This window comes from Salmo trutta, chromosome 26, assembly GCF_901001165.1.
Source record: "Salmo trutta chromosome 26, fSalTru1.1, whole genome shotgun sequence".
NCBI lineage: Eukaryota > Metazoa > Chordata > Actinopteri > Salmoniformes > Salmonidae > Salmo > Salmo trutta.
Window position 1 is genome coordinate 30,872,576 of NC_042982.1, and position 24,540 is coordinate 30,897,115.

General features: G+C 46.2%; 1 protein-coding gene across 1 annotated transcript; it reads right to left on the reverse strand.

The window, feature by feature from the left end:
- On the reverse strand, positions 1–22,938 carry LOC115163644 (calsyntenin-2-like). The gene is made up of 9 exons (XM_029715689.1): positions 22,771–22,938; positions 18,843–19,009; positions 17,530–17,678; positions 9,819–10,030; positions 7,562–7,732; positions 6,188–6,333; positions 5,820–5,943; positions 1,904–2,088; positions 1–758 (listed from the first exon to the last, which is right to left on the reverse strand). The coding sequence occupies exons 2-9, from the start codon at positions 18,993–18,995 to the stop codon at positions 573–575; spliced, it is 1,326 nt and encodes a 441-aa protein (XP_029571549.1). The 5' UTR covers positions 18,996–19,009; positions 22,771–22,938; the 3' UTR covers positions 1–572.
- Positions 22,939–24,540: the final 1,602 nt, after the last annotated feature.

The following is a 24,540-nucleotide window of genomic DNA, read 5'->3' on the forward strand; positions in this document are numbered from 1 at the left end:
TATCATTTGGTATTTGTTTCATTAGTTGGTTGTTACCATTACAAAAGATCACAACGACATTTCTCAGACAAGATTTTAGACCCTGAAAAAATAGGTGGAAAACAGATGTTTGACAAGCAATTTCAGTTGTATACAGTATTTTCACATTTTGTTGTCTTTTTTTTCACAGTCTCAGTAAAAAAACAGTAGGTAAGGTTTCAGCTTGTGGACTAGGGCTTGAGGTCTGGGGTACTCAAGACCACAGGATAGTATTACAGCATTGGAGTACCACAGGGTAGCCTTTAGTTAACACCACATACTTTGACATAAAGGAAAGGAGTCTTTTTAAATACAGGCTGGTGTTGTGTGTGTGTGTGTGAGACGTGTATGTGTGTTATCACTTTAGTGCTCATTCTGTTCTTAATACCATTTCCTTTTTCACCAGTAGGGGGAGATGTTACCTCAACTCAGAAATCTCAAGTCGTCTCATGACTTGAACAATTTACTTTATAGTAGTGAGTATGTTGACGCCTCAGCGTGTGTGTATATACATCAGTGTATGTGTGGGCATCAGTGTGTATGTATAATTTTATTCAGTAGGTTAATGTAGAGTTGTCCCAGTCCAGCTGGCCCCTCTTGCTGCTCTGTTGTACCCTGGGAGCTCCTGGGACCTCCTCCTCCTCGCTGTCGTCTGACTCTGTGCTGGTGATGTCATCCTCTTCATCCTCCTCCTCCTCCTCACTGGCCTCTTCCTCAGCTCCCTGGGGCTCCTGGAAGCTCTGCATGGGGCACAGAGAGGCAACAGGTGTGTAACAGGTTCTGGAGCTGATTACTGTGGCCCTTGTGTATCCTACTCTGTTTCACTATGTCCCATTTCTCCCTTTCTCTCCTCTTCCCTGCCATTCCTCCCTCTGCCCTCTATCTTCAGTTACTCACTCTATCAGTCCATTCTGTCTTTTCTCACTGACAAAGCTGACTCAGTACCTCTCATCACTAATTATTGAATTCCCCTGGTTTAGCACATTCATGTGTCCCCATATATCTAATAATTCATTTATCCTAAAGGTGTATACTGTTATTTCCCTCTTTTGCCAGTATCATGGCTATTTATTGTGCGTAAGGCTAATTGTGTTTCGAGCAAATGTTTGGTCAAGTTGCATTGTGACGAATTTCAGGTTCATATTTAAATGCATTAATTGACCCTTTTGCAATCCTCCAAGTGGATGCCATGTTCAGGTGCACATGAGTGGATGCCATGTTCAGGTGCACATGAACACGTGTTACACTGATGAGAAAGAAGTTCGTTTATTTCCATATTGTAATGGTAGTTGGCACATCTCGTAGCTCCTTGTCTATCATGTCCGTGCCTGATGGGACCATACGCAGGTTGCAGAACTGTTGTTATGAAATGTGTATTCATTCATTTAAAGATTTCCCACATTGAGGATAAGCCAGGAATGTTTCAGATGTTTACTTAGATGGAATATGTAATATAATGAAGATGCCTGTTACCATTAAACATGGTGCTGTTTACCCATTAAATCATATATGTTCAATAAGGAGGGGCCATAGGTATAAAGGTACCTGTTTCACCTATGAGCTGGAGTGATGTTCTAGCTCTGGTATGTGAGCTGTTTTGGAGGCAGGGTAGGCCTGATTGAGGCTTAGGGTTTTGATTTCTATTCAAACCTGTATTCTGTAAAGATGATGTAACTATTCATAGGATTTTGTCATTCACCTGGAACCACCTTTCACTGTTAATATACTGGACAGTATCTTGCCCCTGATCCTGCTGCCTCCTCCTACTTACTGCCCTTAAGGCTGTTCCAACATCTGGTCCCTACAACACTCACCTTCCTTCCTTTATTCCTCCCTTGCCTCTCCCCCACTGTTTTGTTTTCAGTCTCCCCCCTCTTCCCCTTACCTCCATAGGATTGACTGTGATATTGAGCGCTGAGTCGTCCCAGTCCAGCTCTCCCTCCTTGGTTGTGTCTGAGCTCCTGCCCTCCTGTTGGTGTGTCAAGTGAATATGGTAGATGCCTAGCACAACCACCACCACCAGGGCGGCGATACAGATCACTATCACCACTGTGGCAGCACTGGGGACTCCTGGGGGGAAAGGTAATGTTAATGTATGTTAAGTAACATGGTGCACCCACACGCATTACAAATATTTGGTTATGCACACAACAAAAATATCTTAGTTGTATGCACGCACACATAATGGGTGCATTACCGCACATGCGCACGCGCCTGCCTCCTCTCTCTCCCCTTCAGAGAAGATATTACAAATGTGTGTGTTCATCCAGCTACAGAGGACTCTTTTAATTGGTCATTTGATTCAGTCTGCTTCCTTATTACACACACAGACAGAGAGAGATTTGTTAAAGACCAATCCATAGCCATTGATCTCTCTCACGTAAAAGCCCCCTCAGTATATATACATGAATGCACACAGAATGTTGCTAGGGGGTGTGTATGGTCTCCTAACAGAACAATGTACATTATTCACCTCATTAAAGATTATATCGGAAAATCTTTTCTCTTCCCTTCTCTCTCTCTCTCTCTCTCTCTCTCTCTGGCATCCATATATATATATTTCATTCAAGGGGCTTTATTGGCATGAGAAACATGTTAACGTTGCCAAAGCAAGTGAAGTAGATAATAAACAAAAGTGAAATAAACAATAAAAATGAACAGTAAACATTACACTCACAGAAGTTCCAAAAGAATAAAGACATTACAAATGTCATATTATGTATATATACAGTGTTGTAACGATGTGCAAATGGTTAAAGTACAAAAGGGAAAATAAATAAACATAAATATGGGTTGTATTTACAATGTTGTTTGTTCTTCACTGGTTGCCCTTTTCTTGTGGCAACAGGTCACAAATCTTGCTGCTGTGATGGTACACTGTGGTATTCCACCCAGTAGATATGGTAGTTTATCAAAATCGGGTTTGTTTTCACATTTTTTGTGGGTCTGTGTAATCTGAGGGAAATATGTGTTTGTAATATTGTCATACATTTGGCAGGAGGTTAGGAAGTGCAGCTCAATTTCCACCTCATTTTGTGGGCAGTGTGCACATAGCCTGTCTTCTCTTGAGAGCCAGGTCTGCCTACGGCGGCCTTTCTCAATAACAAGGCTATGCTCACTGAGTCTGTACATAGTCAAAGCTTTCCTAAAGTTTGGGTCAGTCACAGTGGTCAGGTATTCTGCCACTGTGTACTCTCTGTTTAGGGCCAAATAGCATTCTAGTTTGCTTCGTTTTTTTGTTAATTCTTTCCAATGTGTCAAGTAATTATCTTTTTGTTTTCTCATGATTTGGTTGGGTCTAATTGTGTTGCTGTCCGGGGGCTCTGTGGGGTCTGTTTGTGCTTGTGAACAGAGCCCCAGGACCAGCTTGGCTGAGTGGACTCTTCTCCAGGTTCATCTCTCTGTAGGTGATGGCTTTGTTATGGAAGGTTTGGGAATTGCTTCCTTTTAGGTGGTTGTAGAATTTAAAGGCTATTTTCTGGATTTTGATAATTAGCGTGTATCGGCCTAATTCTGCTCTGCATGCATTATTTGGTGTACACTGAGGATATTTTTGCAGAATTCTGCATCTCTCTCTCTCTCTCTCTCTCTCTCTCTATTCAATAATAGTAGCTTTTACATATCCCCCTTCTCCATTTATACTGTAGTCCAGTTTCTTATCACACACACACACACACACACACACACACACACCTGCTCTCTCCCAACCTTTAAAAGCAGTGGTAGGGCACAGAGCTCCCCAGAACACTAAGCCATCCATTAGGGTTGAATAAATAATGAACAGAAAGCAGAAATTGGGAGGCGATATTCAAGATTGAGATCTGTAGGGCCCTTTTCACCAGCCTCTCTCTCTGTTAACTAAGATGTATCACTGTCTCTGTGCTATCAATAGAGTGGACTCATTGGGTTCTGAAGATCCTAGTCCTGAAGATCTATGAATACACCCACTTCAACTCATCAACTGCTCATCAACACCTTTGATTAATTGAATTAGGTGTGCTAAGGTTGGTCTGGAACAGAATTATCAGGCTTGATGGTTAAGTACTTCCTGAGCTGTGTGTGGGGTATAGACTGATGATTCTATAGTGAGCTGTGTGTGGGGTATAGACTGATGATTCTATAGTGAGCTGTGTGTGGGGTATAGACTGATTCTATAGTGAGCTGTGTGTGGGGTATAGACTGATGATTCTATAGTGAGTTGTGTGTGGGGTATAGACTGATGATTCTATAGTGAGCTGTGTGTGGGGTATAGACTGATGATTCTATAGTGAGCTGTGTGTGGGGTATAGACTGATGATTCTATAGTGAGCTGTATGTGGGGTATAGACTGATGATTCTATAGTGAGTTGTGTGTGGGGTATAGACTGATGATTCTATAGTGAGCTGTGTGTGAGGTATAGACTGATGATTCTATAGTGAGCTGTGTGTGGGATTCTATAGTGAGCTGTGTGTGGCGTATAGACTGATTCTATAGTGAACTGTGTGTGGGGTATAGACTGATGATTCTATAGTGAACTGTGTGTGGGGTATAGACTGATGATTCTATAGTGAACTGTGTGTGGGGTATAGACTGATGATTCTATAGTGAGCTGTGTGTGGGGTATAGACTGATGATTCTATAGTGAGCTGTGTGTGGGGTATAGACTGATGATTCTATAGTGAGCTGTGTGTGGGGTATAGACTGATGATTCTATAGTGAGCTGTGTGTGGGGTATAGACTGATGATTCTATAGTGAACTGTGTGTGGGGTATAGACTGATGATTCTATAGTGAGCTGTGTGTGGGGTATAGACTGATGATTCTATAGTGAGCTGTGTGTGGGGTATAGACTGATGATTCTATAGTGAGCTGTGTGTGGGGTATAGACTGATGATTCTATAGTGAGCTGTGTGTGGGGTATAGACTGATGATTCTATAGTGAGCTGTGTGTGTGGGGTATAGACTGATGATTCTATAGTGAGCTGTGTGTGGGGTATAGACTGATGATTCTATAGTGAGCTGTGTGTGGGGTATAGACTGATGATTCTATAGTGAGCTGTGTGTGGGGTATAGACTGATGATTCTATAGTGAACTGTGTGTGGGGTATAGACTGATGATTCTATAGTGAGCTGTGTGTGGGGTATAGACTGATTCTATAGTGAGCTGTGTGTGGGGTATAGACTGATGATTCTATAGTGAGCTGTGTGTGGGGTATAGACTGATTCTATAGTGAGCTGTGTGGGGGGTATAGACTGATGATTCTATAGTGAGTTCTGTGTAGGGTATAGACTGATGATTCTATAGTGAGCTGTGTGTGGGGTATAGACTGATTCTATAGTGAGCTGTGTGTGGGGTATAGACTGATGATTCTATAGTGAGCTGTGTGTGGGGTATAGACTGATTCTACAGTCTTACCTGAACCGTGTGTGGGGTATAGACTGATGATTCTATAGTGAGCTGTGTGTGGGGTATATACTGATTCTATAGTGAGCTGTGTGGGGGGTATAGACTGATTCTATAGTGAGCTATGTGGGGGGTATAGACTGATGATTCTATAGTGAGCTGTGTGTGGGGTATATACTGATTCTATAGTGAGCTGTGTGGGGGGTATAGACTGATGATTCTACAGTCTTACCTGAACCGTGTGTGGGGTATAGACTGATGATTCTATAGTGAGCTGTGTGTGGGGTATAGACTGATTCTATAGTGAGCTGTGTGTGGGGTATAGACTGATGATTCTATAGTGAGCTGTGTGTGGGGTATATACTGATTCTATAGTGAGCTGTGTGGGGGGTATAGACTGATGATTCTACAGTCTTACCTGAACCGTGTGTGGGGTATAGACTGTGGACCATGGCTGGATGATGAACCACTTGCATGTACTGGGGCGGGGCTACCATGTGATTGACATGCTCCCCAGCCTCTGATTTATGGAGTACACTGATCTGGGCGGGGCAAGAATAGAGGGCAAGGTTACAGGTATAATAAGATAAATGTCTCAGAAAATATAAGATTAAACTACAAATAAGGACTATTAGACACAGAACTGTCAGAGGTTTTCTGGCTAGAGCAAGAAAATAGAAGGAAAGGAGTCTCAAGTTAGGAATTGTTTAAACAAATATAATCTCTAAAAGCACAGGAACATTGGAATCCCTGTATCTTTATTGTTCTGCTCTCTAGTCCACTGACCTCCAGGGTGAACTCATTGCTTGTGTAGCGTCCGTTGAGCTCGGAGCAGGTGAGACGGAACTTCCTGTCTGGGGTCTGGGCGGGGTTCCAGTTGTGGTAATGCACCTGTCTGATCACCTGCTCATAGTTGGACATGGAGTCCACACCTAAGAGAGATGGTGGACATGTTTCTATGGTCACTACCAGTTTCATAGATACAGGGGTTATGGGTATAGAGGAAGATATGGGTTATAGAGGAAGATAGGAGTTATGGAATAGAGGAAGATATGGGTTATGGTTAGAGGAAGATAAGGGTTATGCGTATGGAGGAAGATAGGGGTTATAAAGGAAGATAAGGGTTATGGGTATGGAGGAAGATAACCCTTATCTTCCTCTATAACCCCTATGTGTATGGAGGAAGATAGGGGTTATACAGGAAGATAAGGGTTATGGGTATGGAGGAAGATAGGGGTTATAGACGAAGATAAGGGTTATGGGTGTGGAGGAAGATAGGGGTTATAGAGGAAGATGAGGGTTATGGGTATGGAGGAAGATAGGGGTTATAGAGGAAGATAAGGGTTATGGGTATGGAGGAAGATAGGGGTTATGGTTATAGAGGAAGATAAGGGTTATGGGTATGGAGGAAGATAGGGGCTATAAAGGAAGATAAGGGTTATGGGTATGGAGGAAGATAGGGGTTATGGTTATAGAGGAAGATAGGGGTTATGGTTATAGAGGAAGATAAGGGTTATGGGTATGGAGGAAGATAGGGGCTATAAAGGAAGATAAGGGTTATGGGTATGGAGGAAGATGGGGGTTATGGGTATGGAGGAAGATAGGGGTTATAGAGGAAGATAAGGGTTATGGGTATGAAGGAAGATAGGGGTTATAGAGGAAGATAAGGGGGTATGGAGGAAGATAGGGGTTATAGAGGAAGATAAGGGTTATGGGTATGAAGGAAGATAGGGGTTATAGAGGAAGATAAGGGGGTATGGAGGAAGATAGGGGTTATAGAGGAAGATAAGGGTTATGGGTATGAAGGAAGATAGGGGTTATAGAGGAAGATAAGGGGGTATGGAGGAAGATAGGGGTTATAGATGAAGATAAGGGTTATGGGTATGGAGGAAGATAGGGGTTATAGAGGAAGATAAGGGTTATGGGTATGGAGGAAGATAGGGGTTATAGAGGAAGATGAGGGTTATGGGTATGGAGGAAGATAGGGGTTATGGTTATAGAGGAAGATAAGGGTTATGGGTATGGAGGAAGATAGGGGTTATGGTTAGGTGTTTGCATGGTAACATAGATGGAGACATGCCAGAGGTGGAGTTGGGGTAAGGGTCAGAGGTTAGATATTGGTTAGAGGTCAGGAGGTTAGATGTTTCCATGGTAACTAACCGTATATAGACATGCCGGAGGTGGAGTTGGTGGCGTCCAGGTGTTTCCCCAGCAGGGTGCTACGCTGCAGCTGGAGACCCTCCTGCTCCGGCCTCAGCTCCTCCCCCAGCACCAGGATGTCACAGTAGTCCAGGTTATGGATGATCTCCTCCTGGACCCCCAGCCTGCCCGCTGAAACACACACATATATACACACACACACACACACACACACACACACGTGAGAATGCATGAATACACACACACACACACACACACAGTTGAATGCATGCTCTCACACATACAGACCTGCTATGTTAATTTGATCACTCTGTTGCACAGCAGGAAATGCAACTGGTAGTGTATCACTACCAGTTGTAGTGTATGTTTTAACAAGGCTTCTAAAGGTTGTAATTTCACTTTAAAATGTCCACTGCTGAATCTGTAGGATTTATGACCATTATGGGGGGTTACTAGACAAGCTGTTTTGGGCTTTTTTACACTCCTGCACATACTGTTGATGTTATTTACTGTTACAAACTGCCTTTCTATTTGTGCAAATAAACTTAACTAAATTTGATTTACCCTAACAAAAAATGTATCACCACCTACAAAAATGCACATTAATTACAATCCGCATAATCATTTACATTTCCTGTCGCTACAGGATTATTTTCCTGCTGTGAGAAGCAGGGTCAAATTAAGATAGTGCATCTGTACACAACAATATTATCCAAGAGCATTTTTTAAAACACTATTCCACATGAACCAACTTAAATTAACAAGCTATTTTGCCCAAAATGCTGTTCAAAAACTCTTTAGCTGCATTATTAACGCCCTCTGTTGCTACACACTCAGCCAGCCTGGATGTCACAGAGTCTGCTGTACAGTTAGGTTAGCCACAGTTCTCTAGCGCTCCCTGCCTCTCAGCCTGCTGTGTTCTCTCCTGGGGAGGGGTAACACCTGGCATGCACACTCCACCGCCACCCTACAGAGAGGCACTCCTCAAAGCAGGGGCTGTCCTTGGAACAGCAGGGGTCCCGGGAGACCCTGGTTCTCCTCTATCCCTGGCTGAGGCTTGACTGATCTCAGAGCTGTGCTAACTGGGGGAATGGAGGAGAAACATCTGGAGCCGAGGAGAGAGATGGAATACTGCACCATGGAGAGGGAGGGAAAGTTTAGAAAGGAGTGGAGATACAGTGGAGAGGAGAGAATGTGCTGGTGTAAGGAAAGAGTAGAGCATGAGAGACTAACAAATACAGAGAAGAGGAGAATAAGACATGGAGGGCAAACATAATGAAACCTGAAAGAGAGAGAGAGAGAGAGAATAGATGTCATGATGGAGAGAATGGAATCTGTATTTCATATTGTATGAGATCAAGTGTGTGTGTGTGTGTGTGTGTGTGTGTGTGTGTGTGTGTATAGATCTCCAACCATCCTACTGCTGCACTCCACACTAAGTACAGTCTAATCCTGCTGTGCAAGTCACAACTCTGACTAAAGGAACTGTGAATGGTGGGGGAGGCAGAACAGAGCCAGCCTGTTCTACTGACATCAGACCCGCCCTCCCTCCCTCCCTCGCTCCCTCCCTCCCACTATCCCTAGCTCCTACAGTCCCGCCCCCTGCTGACTACCAGACAAATGATTGCATGGGTTCCTGCCTGGCTGAACGGAAAATGGAAATGACATTTAAATCCCAGCTCTAGTCCTCTCAGTGCGGAGTCTGGGAACAACACAGAACAGCAGTGCTCTGCCTCAACGCTATAGCTGCCAATTAGACAGGGATAACCAGAGCGAGAGGTTTCACTCGCTCCATTGTCAGGGAGGTGGAATAAACTCTGCAGCGCTTTCAGGGCTCAGCCTCTCTTTCCTCCTCTCGTTCTGCAGCTGAAATGGAGACCACAGCTGGAGGCTATATATTAGCCAAGTGTTGTGTGACTAGGAGCGTGTGGTTAATGGTGTGTGTGTGCGTGTGTGTATGGGCTGGAGAGGAGTTGATGAAGTTCCAATATGAGAGGAGATGTTGTGCTCTCCAGAGTCTAAAGACTTCAACCTAATCAAATAGTTTTGTGGTGGTGAGCAGTGTGTGTCCTTTGGACAAGCATTATAATTACAAGCCATTCCCATCTGCTATTCTCTGTCTTTTTCTTTCTCTCTCTCTGTCTCACTCTCTCTCTTTCTTTTTGGTCTGCACCCAGTATCTATCAATTTTTCTCTTTACGCACGCACGCACGCACACACACACACACACACACACCTCTATGCCTGTACCCTGTACCTGTATGGTGTGCGGCTGTGTCTCCCTTGGTGACAGTACTGATGATGTGAAGGTCCTGGAACAGAGTGAGTCCTGCTGGTCCTCTGAGGTCAGCTGCTGGCCTGGTCAGTCTGTCCACCCCAGCTATGGTGATCCTGGGTTCACTGGGCTGCAGCACCATCACCACTGCATCGATGTCCGGGATGAAGATACACGTGTCCTCCCCAAAACACCTGGGAGGGCAAAGAATACAGAGACGGAGAGAGAGGAGGGAAGGGTTAACTCTGATTAAATAGAATGTGAATGTATGTTTTAGTATGTGTTTGCCTGGGTATCAGGTATGTGTGACATATCAGAGCCATTGAATACTTAGATACTTTGAGAATGTGTGCGTGGGTTAATTCCAGGAATCAGCGACCTTGAAAAGGTTGAATAAGCCTCCACCTAGTACACTGTGAGGCTGACTGAATGCAGACATCTGGGATGCAGACATCTGACATAGACATGCATAAATAACCTGACACATACTGCATAAACAATGCAGATTAGACATCAATCAATGAGAAACCACAGGAGCAAGACACAATATGGAGAGAGAGCAAGCGAGAGAGAGGAAGGGAGGGAGGGAGAGAGAGAGAGGGAGGCTGAGGAGAGAGAGGGAGGTTGATGAGAGAAAGAGAGAGGGAGGGAGGCTTAGGAGAGAAAGAGAGAGACAGAGGTGGAGGCTGAGGAGAGAAAGAGGGAGGGAGAGAGAGAGAGAGAGAGGGAGGCTGAGGAGGGAGGGAGGGAGGCTGAGGAGAGAGAGTGTCACGGGCGTCGTAAGGATTGGACCAAGGCACAGCGGGTAAAGTGCTCATCTTCTTTATTTGAAGTAACGTGAACACTTAAACAAAATAAACAAAACGACGAAACAGTTCCGTAAGGCAACACAGGCTATACAGGAAAACATCCACCCACAAAACACAAGTGAAACAAACACAACTAAATATGGCCTCCAATTAGAGACAACGACAACCAGCTGCCTCTAATTGGAGGTCATTGCCAAAAACCCAACATAGAAATAGAAAACTAGTAATAAACATAGAAATACATAACATAGAACCTAAACACCGAAACACACAAAACAAACACCCCCTGCCACGCCCTGACCAAACTACAATGACAAATAACCCCTTTTACTGGTCAGGACGTGACAGAGAGTGAGAGAGGGAGGCTGAGGAGAGAGAGGGAGAGAGAGAGAGAGTGAGAGACAGAGGGAGGCTGAGGAGAGAAGGAAAACACAGTTAACAAGGGAAAGCTGGTAGCAACTAGAGGGATGTTTTTCACATCCATGTAGTTACAGAGGAGGAAGTTCAACATCTGTCAGGAGCTGGGACTGGCACAACAACAGCTCTTTATTCGGTTGGAGGATAAGGAGATTCCGACTCCTTCATAATTACCTGTGATTACCCGTTATATATGACTTTGCTGCTGGCCTAGTTCTTGTTTATTTCACGCCTAAACACCGCTGTAAACCCCCTCGCATGGAACACTAACACACAGGGATTTCACAGTCATATCTCCCCCTTTCTGGTGTAAAAAAAACATGTTTTCAGTGAAGCGTGGTATAGCCTAATCTCCCTTTCTCTTTTTCTCTCAAGCGGTGATCCGCAAGTTGTGTCTTTCCTCGCCTCGGCAGGGTATTGTTGTGGAGAGGAGGCAGAGGCAGTGGAGCGGCAGGGTTTTGTTGTGGAGAGGAGGCAGAGGCAGTGGAGCGTGGAGACTTAGGGTGCGTGGGCCACGGTGAGGACTTGGACCCCAGCCAAATGAATGAAAGAAAATATGACAAGGTAGAATAAAGGCCTTGCATAGATTAACACGAGTTACTTTTTCCTGATGGCTGCAGTAATTGCCTTATTACACTGAAAACACGCTTAAGTGTGTTTTAAGGAATTAATTAACAACTCTATTTATTTGTTTACAGTGATATGGCACTTACGGGGAAATGTACAGCAAATAGCAGCGTTCCTCAGGAGGAGTTTATGTTTTGACTGTAGCCTAACAGACAGTCTGCTCTGCAGGCCTGTTTACTGGACGTTGTTCTAAATGAATTCTGTTTGAATTCATCAATGCCTGCTGATTTACACATTATTGTTATCAAAGCTTGTCTAAGACGACTACCAGACCCTCTCTTTGTGAGCAACAGCTGGAGAGAAACAAGGTTCACAGGCAGTGCAGACCACTGGATAGCCTGCACACCACAGCCCCAGCCACCTGCCTACACACAACCAGAAAACTTTATTAAACAACATCTAGAAATACACAAGCTTAAGCATAGTGAGCATAATGTATTCATTTCTAATTGGTGTGCCTGCAGCCCAGTCGACCCCTCCTCTTCCTAGCCCCCCTCCCTTCCTTGCTAAGCTAGCTGAAGGGATGGGCCCGCAGCCCTGCGTCGAACCCAATAGGGGGGCGGAGTACAACCCTCCAGGGCTGAGCTGTGGGGGGCTGCACATATTTAAACCTGCTATGAATATTCACCACAGCCCGCCAGGGATGGCTGTTATACAATACACCTTCCAGCCTCCCTTTATCTGTCTCCCTCGCTGTCCTCTAGCAAAACCCAGACAGAATTATTAATAAATAACATGAAAATGTAAAATCTTGCCCCAGGTGGCGATGTGGAACAGAGAGAGTGGTGGAATAAAGAACAAAAGAGGGTAGAGAAAGAGGGAGCGGAAGAGAGGGAGAGGAGAGAGACAGGAGAGGGAGCAGAGGAGAGGGAGCGGAGAGGGAGCGGAGGAGAGGAAGGGAGAGGGAGAAGAGAGGGAGAAGAGGAGAGGGAGAAGAGAGGGAGAAGAGAAGAGGGAGAGGAGGACAGGGAGAGAAGGACAGGGAAAGGAGGAGAGGGAGAGAAGGACAGGGAGAGAAGGACTGGGAGAGGAGGAGAGGGAGAGGAGAGGGAGAAGAGGGAGAAGAGGAGAGGGAGAGGAGGAGAGGGAGCAGAGGAGAGGGAGCAGAGGAGAGGGAGAGGGAGAGGAGAGGGAGAAGAGAGGGAGAAGAGAGGGAGAAGAGGAGAGGGAGAAGAGAGGGAGAAGAGGAGAGGGAGAGAAGCACAGGGAAAGGAGGAGAGGGAGAGAAGGACAGGGAGAGGAGCAGAGGGAGAGGCGGAGAGGGAGAGGAGAGGGAGAAGAGGAGAGGGAGAAGAGGAGAGGGAGAAGAGGATAGGGAGAGAAGGACAGGGAGAGGAGGAGAGGGAGAGAAGGACAGGGAGAGGAGGAGAAGGCGAGGAGGGGAGGGAGAGGACAGGGAGAGGAGGACAGGTAGAGGAGGTGAGGGAGAGAAGGACAGAGAAAGGAGGAGAGGGAGAGAAGGACAGGGAGAGGAGAAGAGGGAGAGGAGGAGAGGGAGAGGAGGAGAGGGAGAGAAGGACAGGGAGAGGGAGAGGGAGAGGAGGACAGGGAGAGGAGGACAGGGAGAGGAGGACAGGGAGAGGAGGAGAGGAAGAGAAGGACAGGGAGAGGAGGAGAGGGAGAGGAGGAGAGGGAGAGGAGGACAGGGAGAGGAGGAGAGGGAGAGAAGGACAGGGAGAGGGTGCAGAGGACAGCGAGAGGAGGAGAGGGAGCGGAGGACAGGGAGAGGAGGAGAGGGAGAGAAGGACAGGGAGAGGAGGAGAGGGAGAGGAGGACAGGGAGAGGAGGAGAGGGAGAGGAGGACTGGGAGAGGAGGAGCGGGAGAGAAGAACAGGGAGAGGAGCAGAGGGAGAGGAGGACAGGGAGAGGAGGATGCGGGAGAGAAGGACAGGGAGAGGAGGAGAGGGAGAGGAGGACAGGGAGAGGAGGATGCGGGAGAGAAGGACAGGGAGAGGAGGAGAGGGAGAGGAGGACAGGGAGAGGAGGAGCGGGAGAGAAGGACAGGGAGAGGAGCAGAGGGAGAGGAGGAGAAAGAGAGGCAGACAGGGAGAGGAGGAGAGGGAGAGAGGGAGAGGAGGACAGGAAGAGGAGGACAGGGAGAGGAGGAGAGGGAGAGAAGGACAGGGAGAGGGAGCAGAGGACAGCGAGAGGAGGAGAGGGAGCAGAGGACAGGGAGAGGAGGAGAGGGAGAGAAACACAGGGAGAGGGAGCAGAGGACAGCGAGAGGAGGAGAGGGAGAGAAAGACAGGGAGAGAAGGAGAGGGAGAGAAGGACAGGGAGAGGAGGAGAGGGAGAGGAGGACAGGGAGAGGAGGAGAGGGAGAGGAGGACAGGGAGAGGAGGAGCGGGAGAGAAGGACAGGGAGAGGAGCAGAGGGAGAGGAGGAGAAAGAGAGGCGGACAGGGAGAGGAGGAGAGGGAGAGAAGGACAGGGACAGGGAGAGAAGGACAGCGAGAAGAGGAGAGGGAGCGGAGGACAGGGAGAGGAGGAGAGAAGGACAGGGAGAGGGAGCAGAGGACAGCGAGAGGAGGAGAGGGAGTGGAAGACAGGGAGAGGAGGAGTGGGAGAGAAGGACAGGGAGAGGGAGCAGAGGACAGCGAGAGGAGGAGAGGGAGTGGAAGACAGGGAGAGGAGGAGAGGGAGAGAAGGACAGGGAGAGGAGAGAAGGAGAGAAGAAGAGGGACTAACTAACTATCTATACATGAGTGAGTGTGAGATGTGCTCTAATGAGTCACTGTGCTGTTGTTGTGTGTTGGCAGTGAGAAGGTGTTGGGACTAGTTTACACTCACAGATCACAGGAAGATAAGAGGAAGACATGGAGAATGGAGTGAGAAGACAAAAAGAGTGAGGAGAAAACTGAGAGAAGGAAGGAGAAAGATATCATTAAGAGAGAGATGGAGAGGGAGGACAGAGAGAGAGATGACTAAATGCACAGACAGGTACAGGTAGAGGTAGAGGTAGAGGTAGAGGTACAGGTACAGGTACGGGTACGGTACAGGTAGAGGTAGAAGTAGAGGTACAGTACAGGTACAGGTAGAGGTACAGTACAGTACAGGTAGAGGTACAGTACAGTACAGGTAGAGGTAGAGGTACAGTACTGGTAGAGGTAGAGGTACAGTACAGGTAGAGGTAGAGGTACAGTACTGGTAGAGGTAGAGGTACAGTACAGGTACAGGTAGAGGTAGAGGTACCGGTAAAGATAGAGGTACAGGTACGGTACAGGTAGAGGTAGAGGTACAGGTTCAGGTACGGTACAGGTACAGGTATGGTACAGGTACAGGTACGGTACAGGTACAGGTAGAGGTACAGGTAGAGTTAGAGGTAGAGGTACAGGTAGAGGTACAGGTACGGTACAGGTATGGTACAGGTACGGTACAGGTATGGTACAGGTAGAGGTAGAGGTAGAGGTAGAGGTAGAGGTAGAGGTAGAGGTACAGGTAGAGGTACAGGTAGAGGTTCAGGTACGGTAGAGGTAGAGGTACAGGTAGAGGTAGAGATAGAGGTAGAGGTACAGGTAGAGGTACAGTTTCAGGTACGGTACAGGTAGAGGTAGAGGTACAGGTAGAGATAGAGGTAGAGGTACGATACAGGTACAGGTAGAGTAGGTTAAACTGGACTGAGGTGGAAAAAAGACAGATAGTCGTTACAATGTGAGGTGGTTAAAGGACAGAGAAGACCTTATCCAGTCACACTGTACTGAGGTAGATGAAGGACAGAGAAGACCTTATCCAGTCACACTGTACTGAGGTAGATGATGGACAGAGGAGAGAGGAGACCTTATCCAGTCACTGTACTGAGGTAGATGAAGGACAGAGGAGAGAGAAGACCTTATCCAGTCACTGTACTGAGGTAGATGATGGACAGAGGAGAGAGAAGACCTTATCCAGTCACTGTACTGAGGTAGATGAAGGACAGAGAAGACCTTATCCAGTCACACTGTACTGAGGTAGATGAAGGACAGGAGAGAGAAGACCTTATCCAGTCACTGTACTGAGGTAGATGATGGACAGAGGAGAGAGAAGACCTTATCCAGTCACACTGTACTGAGGAAGATGATGGACAGAGGAGAGAGAAGACCTTATCCAGTCACACTGTACTGAGGTAGATGAAGGACAGAGGAGAGAGAAGACCTTATCCAGTCACACTGTACTGAGGTAGATGAAGGACAGAGAAGACCTTATCCAGTCACACTGTACTGAGGTAGATGAAGGACAGAGGAGAGAGAAGACCTTATCCAGTCACACTGTACTGAGGTAGATGAAGGACAGAGGAGAGAGAAGACCTTATCCAGTCACACTGTACTGAGGAAGATGATGGACAGAGGAGAGAGAAGACCTTATCCAGTCACACTGTACTGAGGTAGATGAAGGACAGAGGAGAGAGAAGACCTTATCCAGTCACACTGTACTGAGGTAGATGAAGGACAGAGAAGACCTTATCCAGTCACACTGTACTGATGTGGATGAAGGACAGAGGAGAGAGGAGACCTTATCCAGTCACACTGTACTGAGGTAGATGAAGGACAAAGGAGAGAGAAGACCTTATCCAGTCATAATGTGAGGTGGATGAAGGACAGAGGACAGAGAAGACCTTATCCAGTCACTGTACTGAGGTAGATGATGGACAGAGGAGAGAGAAGACCTTATCCAGTCACACTGTACTGAGGAAGATGATGGACAGAGGAGAGAGAAGACCTTATCCAGTCACACTGTACTGAGGAAGATGATGGACAGAGGAGAGAGAAGACCTTATCCAGTCACACTGTACTGAGGTAGATGAAGGACAGGAGAGAGGAGACCTTATCCAGTCACTGTACTGAGGAAGATGATGGACAGAGGAGAGAGAAGACCTTATCCAGTCACTGTACTGAGGTAGATGAAAGACAGAGAAGACCTTATCCAGTCACTGTACTGAGGTAGATGAAAGACAGAGGAGAGAGAAGACCTTATCCAGTCACACTGTACTGAGGTAGATGAAGGACAGAGGAGAGAGAAGACCTTATCCAGTCACACTGTACTGAGGAAGATGATGGACAGAGGAGAGAGGAGACCTTATCCAGTCACACTGTACTGAGGAAGATGAAGGACAGAGAAGACCTTATCCAGTCACTGTACTGAGGTAGATGATGGACAGAGGAGAGAGAAGACCTTATCCAGTCACACTGTACTGAGGTAGATGATGGACAGAGGAGACCTTATCCAGTCACACTGTACTGAGGTAGATGAAGGACAGAGGAGAGAGAAGACCTTATCCAGTCACTGTACTGATGTGGATGAAGGACAGAGGAGAGAGAAGACCTTATCCAGTCACACTGTACTGAGGAAGATGAAGGACAGAGAAGACCTTATCCAGTCACTGTACTGAGGTAGATGATGGACAGAGGAGACCTTATCCAGTCACTGTACTGATGTGGATGAAGGACAGGAGAGAGGAGACCTTATCCAGTCACACTGTACTGAGGTAGATGATGGACAGAGAAGACCTTATCCAGTCACTGTACTGAGGTAGATGATGGACAGAGGAGAGAGAAGACCTTATCCAGTCACACTGTACTGAGGTAGATGAAGGACAGAGGAGACCTTATCCAGTCACACTGTACTGAGGTAGATGAAGGACAGAGGAGAGAGAAGACCTTATCCAGTCACACTGTACTGAGGTAGATGAAAGACAGAGAAGACCTTATCCAGTCACTGTACTGATGTGGATGAAGGACAGGAGAGAGGAGACCTTATCCAGTCACACTGTACTGAGGAAGATGATGGACAGAGGAGAGGGAGAGTGACAGATAGAGATGATGTAACGGTCAGTGGTAAAGATAGAATTAGCCATTGTTTGCGTACTGTACTGATGTTGAGATGTGCAGGTGTCTGATGCCCGGTGTGGGAAACTGTCGGGAGTTGATGTAGGAGACCTTCCTCAGAGCAGCGTTCATGTTCTCCAGATCCTCTCCCTCCATCACCAGGATCGACTGGGCTGGGTTGAAGTGGAACTGAGAGAGAAGAGAGAGAGAGAGAGAGAGAGAGAGCGAGAGAACACATCAGACTTTACCACAGTGTAACCCACACTGAGACAACTGTGTGTCTGAGTGTGTCTAAGTGTGTGTGATAGCATAAGTGTGTTTCTGAGTGTGTCTGACTGAGTGTGTTTGAGTGTACATCATGAGTGTGTGTTCATTCTTCTTCTCTGTTTGAGGGATCATAAGCTTATTGTGTTGCTCTGGGTCCCAGTGGACATGATGCACTGAGTCTCAGTCTCACTGAAGAGGCTTTATGCTGCTGATATCACAGCCTCATTCACACACAGCAGCAAAGACACTACGCTTCAGGGGGGCTCTCTCCGTTTCCTTTTATCCCTCTGTTCTCCCCCCCTCTCTCTCTTTTCTCTCATCCTCTCCTTCTTCTGTGATTGTATTGTCAAGGTTCCCACCTGATCCTAAACACTGTCCTTAAGCTGTACTGGACTCAGGAGACCTGTGGAAAAGTGTCGCCACAAAAAGAAAATGAAATCATTTGAAAAAGATAAAGTGAACTAGTCCTGCAGAGTTTTACCTCCCTTCAACTCCTCTCCTCTCCCTCTCATCCTATCACTAAGACTGACAGGATTTAACAGTCCAAAGAGTTCTACAATAAGTTTCAAAGGAATATACACATTTTAAATGTCATATTATGGCTATGTACAGTGTTATAATGATGTGCAAATAATTAAGGTACAAAAGGGAAAATAAATAAACATAAATATGGGTTGTATTTACAATGGTGTTTGTTCTTCACTGGTTGCCCTTTTCCTGTGGCAACAAGTCCTATCACTCTACCTTAAAGGCTGACAGGATTTAACCATGGAACAACAGTCCAAAGCGTTCTACAATAAGGCCTCTCTCTCTCTCTCTCTCTCTCTCTCTTCTCTTTATCTCCTCCCTCTCTCTCTATACTGGAGATGAATCAGCTTCAGGCTTTAAGGGGGGAGGAAGGAGAGAAGGACGTGGGGATAGAAAGGGGGTAGGGAGGAAAGGGAGGGGAGACTAAGTGTTTTAACATATGTTTGAATGTATATCAGCATTTGAATGTGTTTACAGTCTGCGTTCATGTGTGTGTGTGTGTGTGTGTGTGTGTGTGTGTGTGTGTGTGTGTGTGTGTGTGTGTGTCTGTTGCCTTACCTTAATGCCCTTGCCCAGGCTCTCCAGTGAGTTGATGTCCAGTCCTTCCTTACAGGCCTGTAGACAGGAGATGACCTTCTGGCTCTCTATCTTCCCTGGCCTGATGGTCAGCCCTGACAGACTGCCCCGGAAGTACTGAGTGAACCGCGGCATCGTCACCTCACCACCTACACACAGGAGACACAGTTCATGAATAATAACTATATACAGTTCCACTATTAGAACGTAGAACGGAAGGAAATCCTTTCAGAAACTTCAATAGCCAATGACTAAAAAGTCAGTAATGAGTGACAAAAGCACACAGTAATCCCACTGTTAACGGCCTTCTAACACTTCAGGTCTCCCAGTATGCACTTTAATCAGACAGGTCCTGAGTCAGTCCCCCGTCTCTCTCTGCCACTACTAATGTGCTGTTACTGTACTGTCTGTGACATTACTAGGCAGATGGGCTGGTGACATGCCACTGATCCCAGGTCGTTTCTCAGACCAGGAGGTTTGTGTGTTTCACTGTGAGCCTGTTGGCAGCACCACGCCAAGCACAATTGTAATTGCCTTCAGGAGATCGTTAAGAGAGAGAGAGAGGGTTTAAACTGCAGCCTGCCACCTGCCTGGCCTCACATGCTCTGGGTAGACAGGCACTTCCCTTCAGCATGCAGTGCACGGGCTGCATGATAAAACACAGAGAAAAACACGCACGCACAAGCACACTTTCTCTAAGAGAATGAGGGCCAGAAAGAACAACATCACCATTAGAGAGAGGGCAGAAAGGACAGCAAACGCTGTTTCTCTACAAGACCATGTGAACTCTGCCTTAGTGCAAACTGTCAATCTGCTGGCCTGAACAATAATCCACTGACTCTATAGACACACTGAACTTTTTCTATCAAACTTCTTTCTATTTTCCTTCCCTTTTTTCATGTCAATTTCTTTCCCTCTAAAATGCCAATTCCATCACACAGTTTCCCATCCCGTCACCACTAGCTCAGAGAGGCTATGCGTTATGCAAATGAGCACTTATAAAACGCTAATGTAAAATGAACAAATCACGTCGCAAATTCCTTCACAGCCAGGGAGAATAATCATTCCTCATCTGTGATTATCACAGAAAGCCTGAGACAGACTCCTCTAGAAGTTTGAAGGAACTTTCACTAGAGCTTGTCAGTGGAGGCGGTTAGTGTCCAGCAGCTAGTGTCTTTGAAAAGGCAATGGTCAGAGCTAATAGCTCTGTGTAAAGATAACAGGGTGGATACTGAGGGCTTAGTTCCCTTCAGAGAGGCCCAATGGTCGCTGACCTCCTCCTCTATTCAAGGTCTTATAATCCCTTCTTCAGGGCTACACAACTCCATCTGCCATTCAATTCCATCTGCTATTCACCTCCATCTACCATTCAACTCCATCTGCTATTCAACTCCATCTGCTATTCTCCTCCATCTGCTATTCACCTCCATCTGCTATTCACCTCCATCTGCTATTCACCTCCATCTGCTATTCACCTCCATCTGCTATTCATCTCCATCTGCTATTAATCTCCATCTGCTATTCAACTCCATCTGCTATTTACCTCCATCTGCTATTCAACTCCATCTGCTATTCAACTCCATCTGCTATTCACCATCTGCTATTCACCTCCATCTGCTATTCACCTCCATCTGCTATTCACCTCCATCTGCTATTCAACTCCATCTGCTATTCACTTCCATCTGCTATTCACCTCCATCTGCTATTCACCTCCATCTGCTATTCAACTCCATCTGCTATTCACCTCCATCTGCTATTCACCTCCATCTGCTATTCACCCTCCATCTGCTATTCAACTCCATCTGCTATTCACCTCCATCTGCTATTCAACTCCATCTGCTATTCATCTCCATCTGCTATTCACCTCCATCTGCTATTCACCTCCATCTGCTATTCACCTCCATCTGCTATTCATCTCCATCTGCTATTCACCTCCATCTGCTATTCAACTCCATCTGCCATTCACCTCCATCTGCTATTCATCTCCATCTGCTATTCAACTTCATCTGCTATTCAACTCCATCTGCTATTCATCTCCATCTGCTATTCAACTTCATCTGCTATTCAACTCCATCTGCTATTCAACTCCATCACCTCCATCTGCTATTCAACTTCATCTGCTATTCAACTCCATCTGCTATTCAACTTCATCTGCTATTCAACTCCATCTGCTATTCAACTCCATCTGCTATTCAACTCCATCACCTCCATCTGCTATTCAACTCCATCTGCTATTCAACTCCATCTGCTATTTACTTCCATCTACAATTCATCTCCATCTGCTATTCACCCTCCATCTGCTATTCACCTCCATCTGCTATTCATCTCCATCTGCTATTAATCTCCATCTGCTATTCACCTCCATCTGCTATTCAACTCCATCTGCTATTCACCTCCATCTGCTATTCATCTCCATCTGCTATTCACCTCCATCTGCTATTCAACTCCATCTGCTATTCACCTCCATCTGCTATTCAACTCCATCTGCTATTCACCTCCATCTGCTATTCACCTCCATCTGCTATTCGCCTCCATCTGCTATTCACCTCCATCTGCTATTCACCTCCATCTGCTATTCACCTCCATCTGCTATTCATCTCCATCTGCTATTCTCCTCCATCTGCTATTCATCTCCATCTGCTATTCACTCTCCATCTGCTATTCAACTTCATCTGCTATTCAACTCCATCTGCTATTCACCTCCATCTGCTATTCAACTCCATCTGCCATTCACCTCCATCTGCTATTCAACTCCATCTGCCATTCAACTCCATCTGCTATTCACCTCCATCTGCTATTCAACTCCATCTGCCATTCACCTCCATCTGCTATTCAACTCCATCTGCTATTCAACTCCATCTGCTATTCAACTCCATCTGCTATTCAACGAAAGAAAAGAAAAAACAGCAGCTGTGGAAAGGAGAAGTAATGTCCCTCTCCTCTCCTCTCCTCTCCTCTCCTCTCCTCTCCTCTCCTCTCCTCTCCTCTCCTCTCCTCTCCTCTCCTCTCCTCTACTCTACTCCTCTCCTCTACTCCTCTCCTCTCACCCTGTTGAAAATGGTCTGATCTATCTCTACACATCATTTAGGGCTACCCATCATTAGACACATTCATACAGTCATTTAGCTACAGTAACAGTAGGCTCTACTGTAGGAGAAGTGACCTTTAATCCATTTTTAACTAGCGTTGCTGAAGACAGCTTGATTGTATCTTCACTTTTCAACTTCATCGTGCATCGAAGATGGATTAAAAGCTTCCAGCAGTTAGGTTCATTCACTTTCAAAATACACTTCATGCACACAGCACTTCAAAGTAAGACAGCCATTGTGTGTTTGGTCTGGATAGAGCAAAGCTGACACGACTTGTCCAGTCGGCTTAATTGATCAACTGTCAGGTCAGATCCCCAAAACATTTCCCCACATCCAACCAGTCAACAGGGGCACACAACAGGGGCAAGACATTGGCTGCAGATCGTCATTGTCATCATTTTCCAGCCAGGTCACCCGTCATACAAGTCAGTATTCGACGTCCATCCATGTCTGAAGATGTCGGAAGATGACGTGGAAACCGGCCACTAGGGGCAACAGTGAGAGCTGTTAGCTTCAAGTTGGTTTGGGTTTTGCTAGGGTGTTGTGGACGGGGATGGTGGATGGGCATAAGCATCTGATTATAAGGGTTGCTTGTTCGAATCCAGCGATAGAATGTTGTTTTTGAGATGTGTGTTTTAAGCCTATCCCAAACCTTAACTCTTACCTTAACCATTTGGAGTTAATGGCTAAACATAACTTTAAAAACTTCGAAATTTGACGTTTGCGTAACATGAACGTCTAATTCTGACGTGAGACTGTTAGAGCTAGTTGCATTTTGATCGATCATCATTTATCATCAGCATCATTATCATCATCATCACCTTGCCAGCAGGCACCCAAAGTAAGCTGCACGTCAATCTGAGATGGGTGGATCGGCCAATCGTCTGTCACCAGGTAAGGGTCGTAGGTAACTCCGTCCACGTAGAGTGTCACCACAGGAAACTCCACGTTAATGACGTAATAGTGCCACTCCTTATCACAGATCTGCACCGGAAAAAGACAGAGAGAGAGAGAGAGCGAGACAGAGAGCGAGAGAAAGAGATTGAGACAGAAACAGAGAGAGAGAGTGAGCATAGCCTTGCTATTGAGAAAGACCACCGTAGGCAGCCTTGGCTCTCAAGAGAAGACAGGCTATGTGCACACTGCCCACAAAATGAGGTGGAAACTGAGTTGCACTTCCTAACCTCCTGCAAAATCTATGACCATATTAGAGACACATGCTTCCCTCAGATTACACAGACCCACAAAGAATTTGAAAACAAATCCAAATTTGATAAACTCCCATATCTATTGGGGGAAATATCACAGTGTGCCATCACAGCAGCAAGATTTGTGACCTGTTGCCACAAGAAAAGGGAAACCAGTGAAGAACAAACACCATTGTAAATACAACCCATATTTATGTTTATTTATTTTCCCTTTTGTAGTTTAATTATTTGCACATCATTATAACACTGTACATAGCCATAATATGACATTTGAAATGTGTATATTCCTTTGAAACTTATTGTAGAACTCTTTGGACTGTTAAATCCTGTCACCCTTAGGACATGACGATCACTGCACCAAATCTCACACAGCCCTGATACTCTCTAGGGAGTAGTCCTGCTCTGTATGGAGTAACCCTGATACTCTCTAGTGGGTAGTCCTGCTCTGTATGGAGTAACCCTGATACTCTCTAGGGAGTAGTCCTGCTCTGTATGGAGTAACCCTGATACTCTCTAGTGGGTAGTCCTGCTCTGAATTGGGTAACCCTGATACTCTCTAGTGGGTAGTCCTGCTCTGTATGGAGTAACCCTGATACTCTCTAGTGGGTAGTCCTGCTCTGAATTGGGTAACCCTGATACTCTCTAGTGGGTAGTCCTGCTCTGTATGGAGTAACCCTGATACTCTCTAGTGGGTAGTCCTGCTCTGAATTGGGTAACCCTGATACTCTCTAGTGGGTAGTCCTGCTCTGTATGGAGTAACCCTGATACTCTCTAGTGGGTAGTCCTGCTCTGAATTGGGTAACCCTGATACTCTCTAGTGGGTAGTCCTGCTCTGTATGGAGTAACCCTGATACTCTCTAGTGGGTAGTCCTGCTCTGAATTGGGTAACCCTGATACTCTCTAGTGGGTAGTCCTGCTCTGAATTGGGTAACCCTGATACTCTCTAGTGGGTAGTCCTGCTCTGAATTGGGTAACCCTGACACTCTCTAGTGGGTAGTCCTGCTCTGTATGGAGTAACCCTGATACTCTCTAGTGGGTAGTCCTGCTCTGAATTGGGTAACCCTGACACTCTCTAGTGGGTAGTCCTGCTCTGTATGGAGTAACCCTGATACTCTCTAGTGGGTAGTCCTGCTCTGAATTGGGTAACCCTGACACTCTCTAGTGGGTAGTCCTGCTCTGTATGGAGTAACCCTGATACTCTCTAGTGGGTAGTCCTGCTCTGAATTGGGTAACCCTGATACTCTCTAGTGGGTAGTCCTGCTCTGTATGGAGTAACCCTGATACTCTCTAGTGGGTAGTCCTGCTCTGTATGGAGTAACCCTGATACTCTCTAGTGGGTAGTCCTGCTCTGTATGGAGTAACCCTGATACTCTCTAGTGGGTA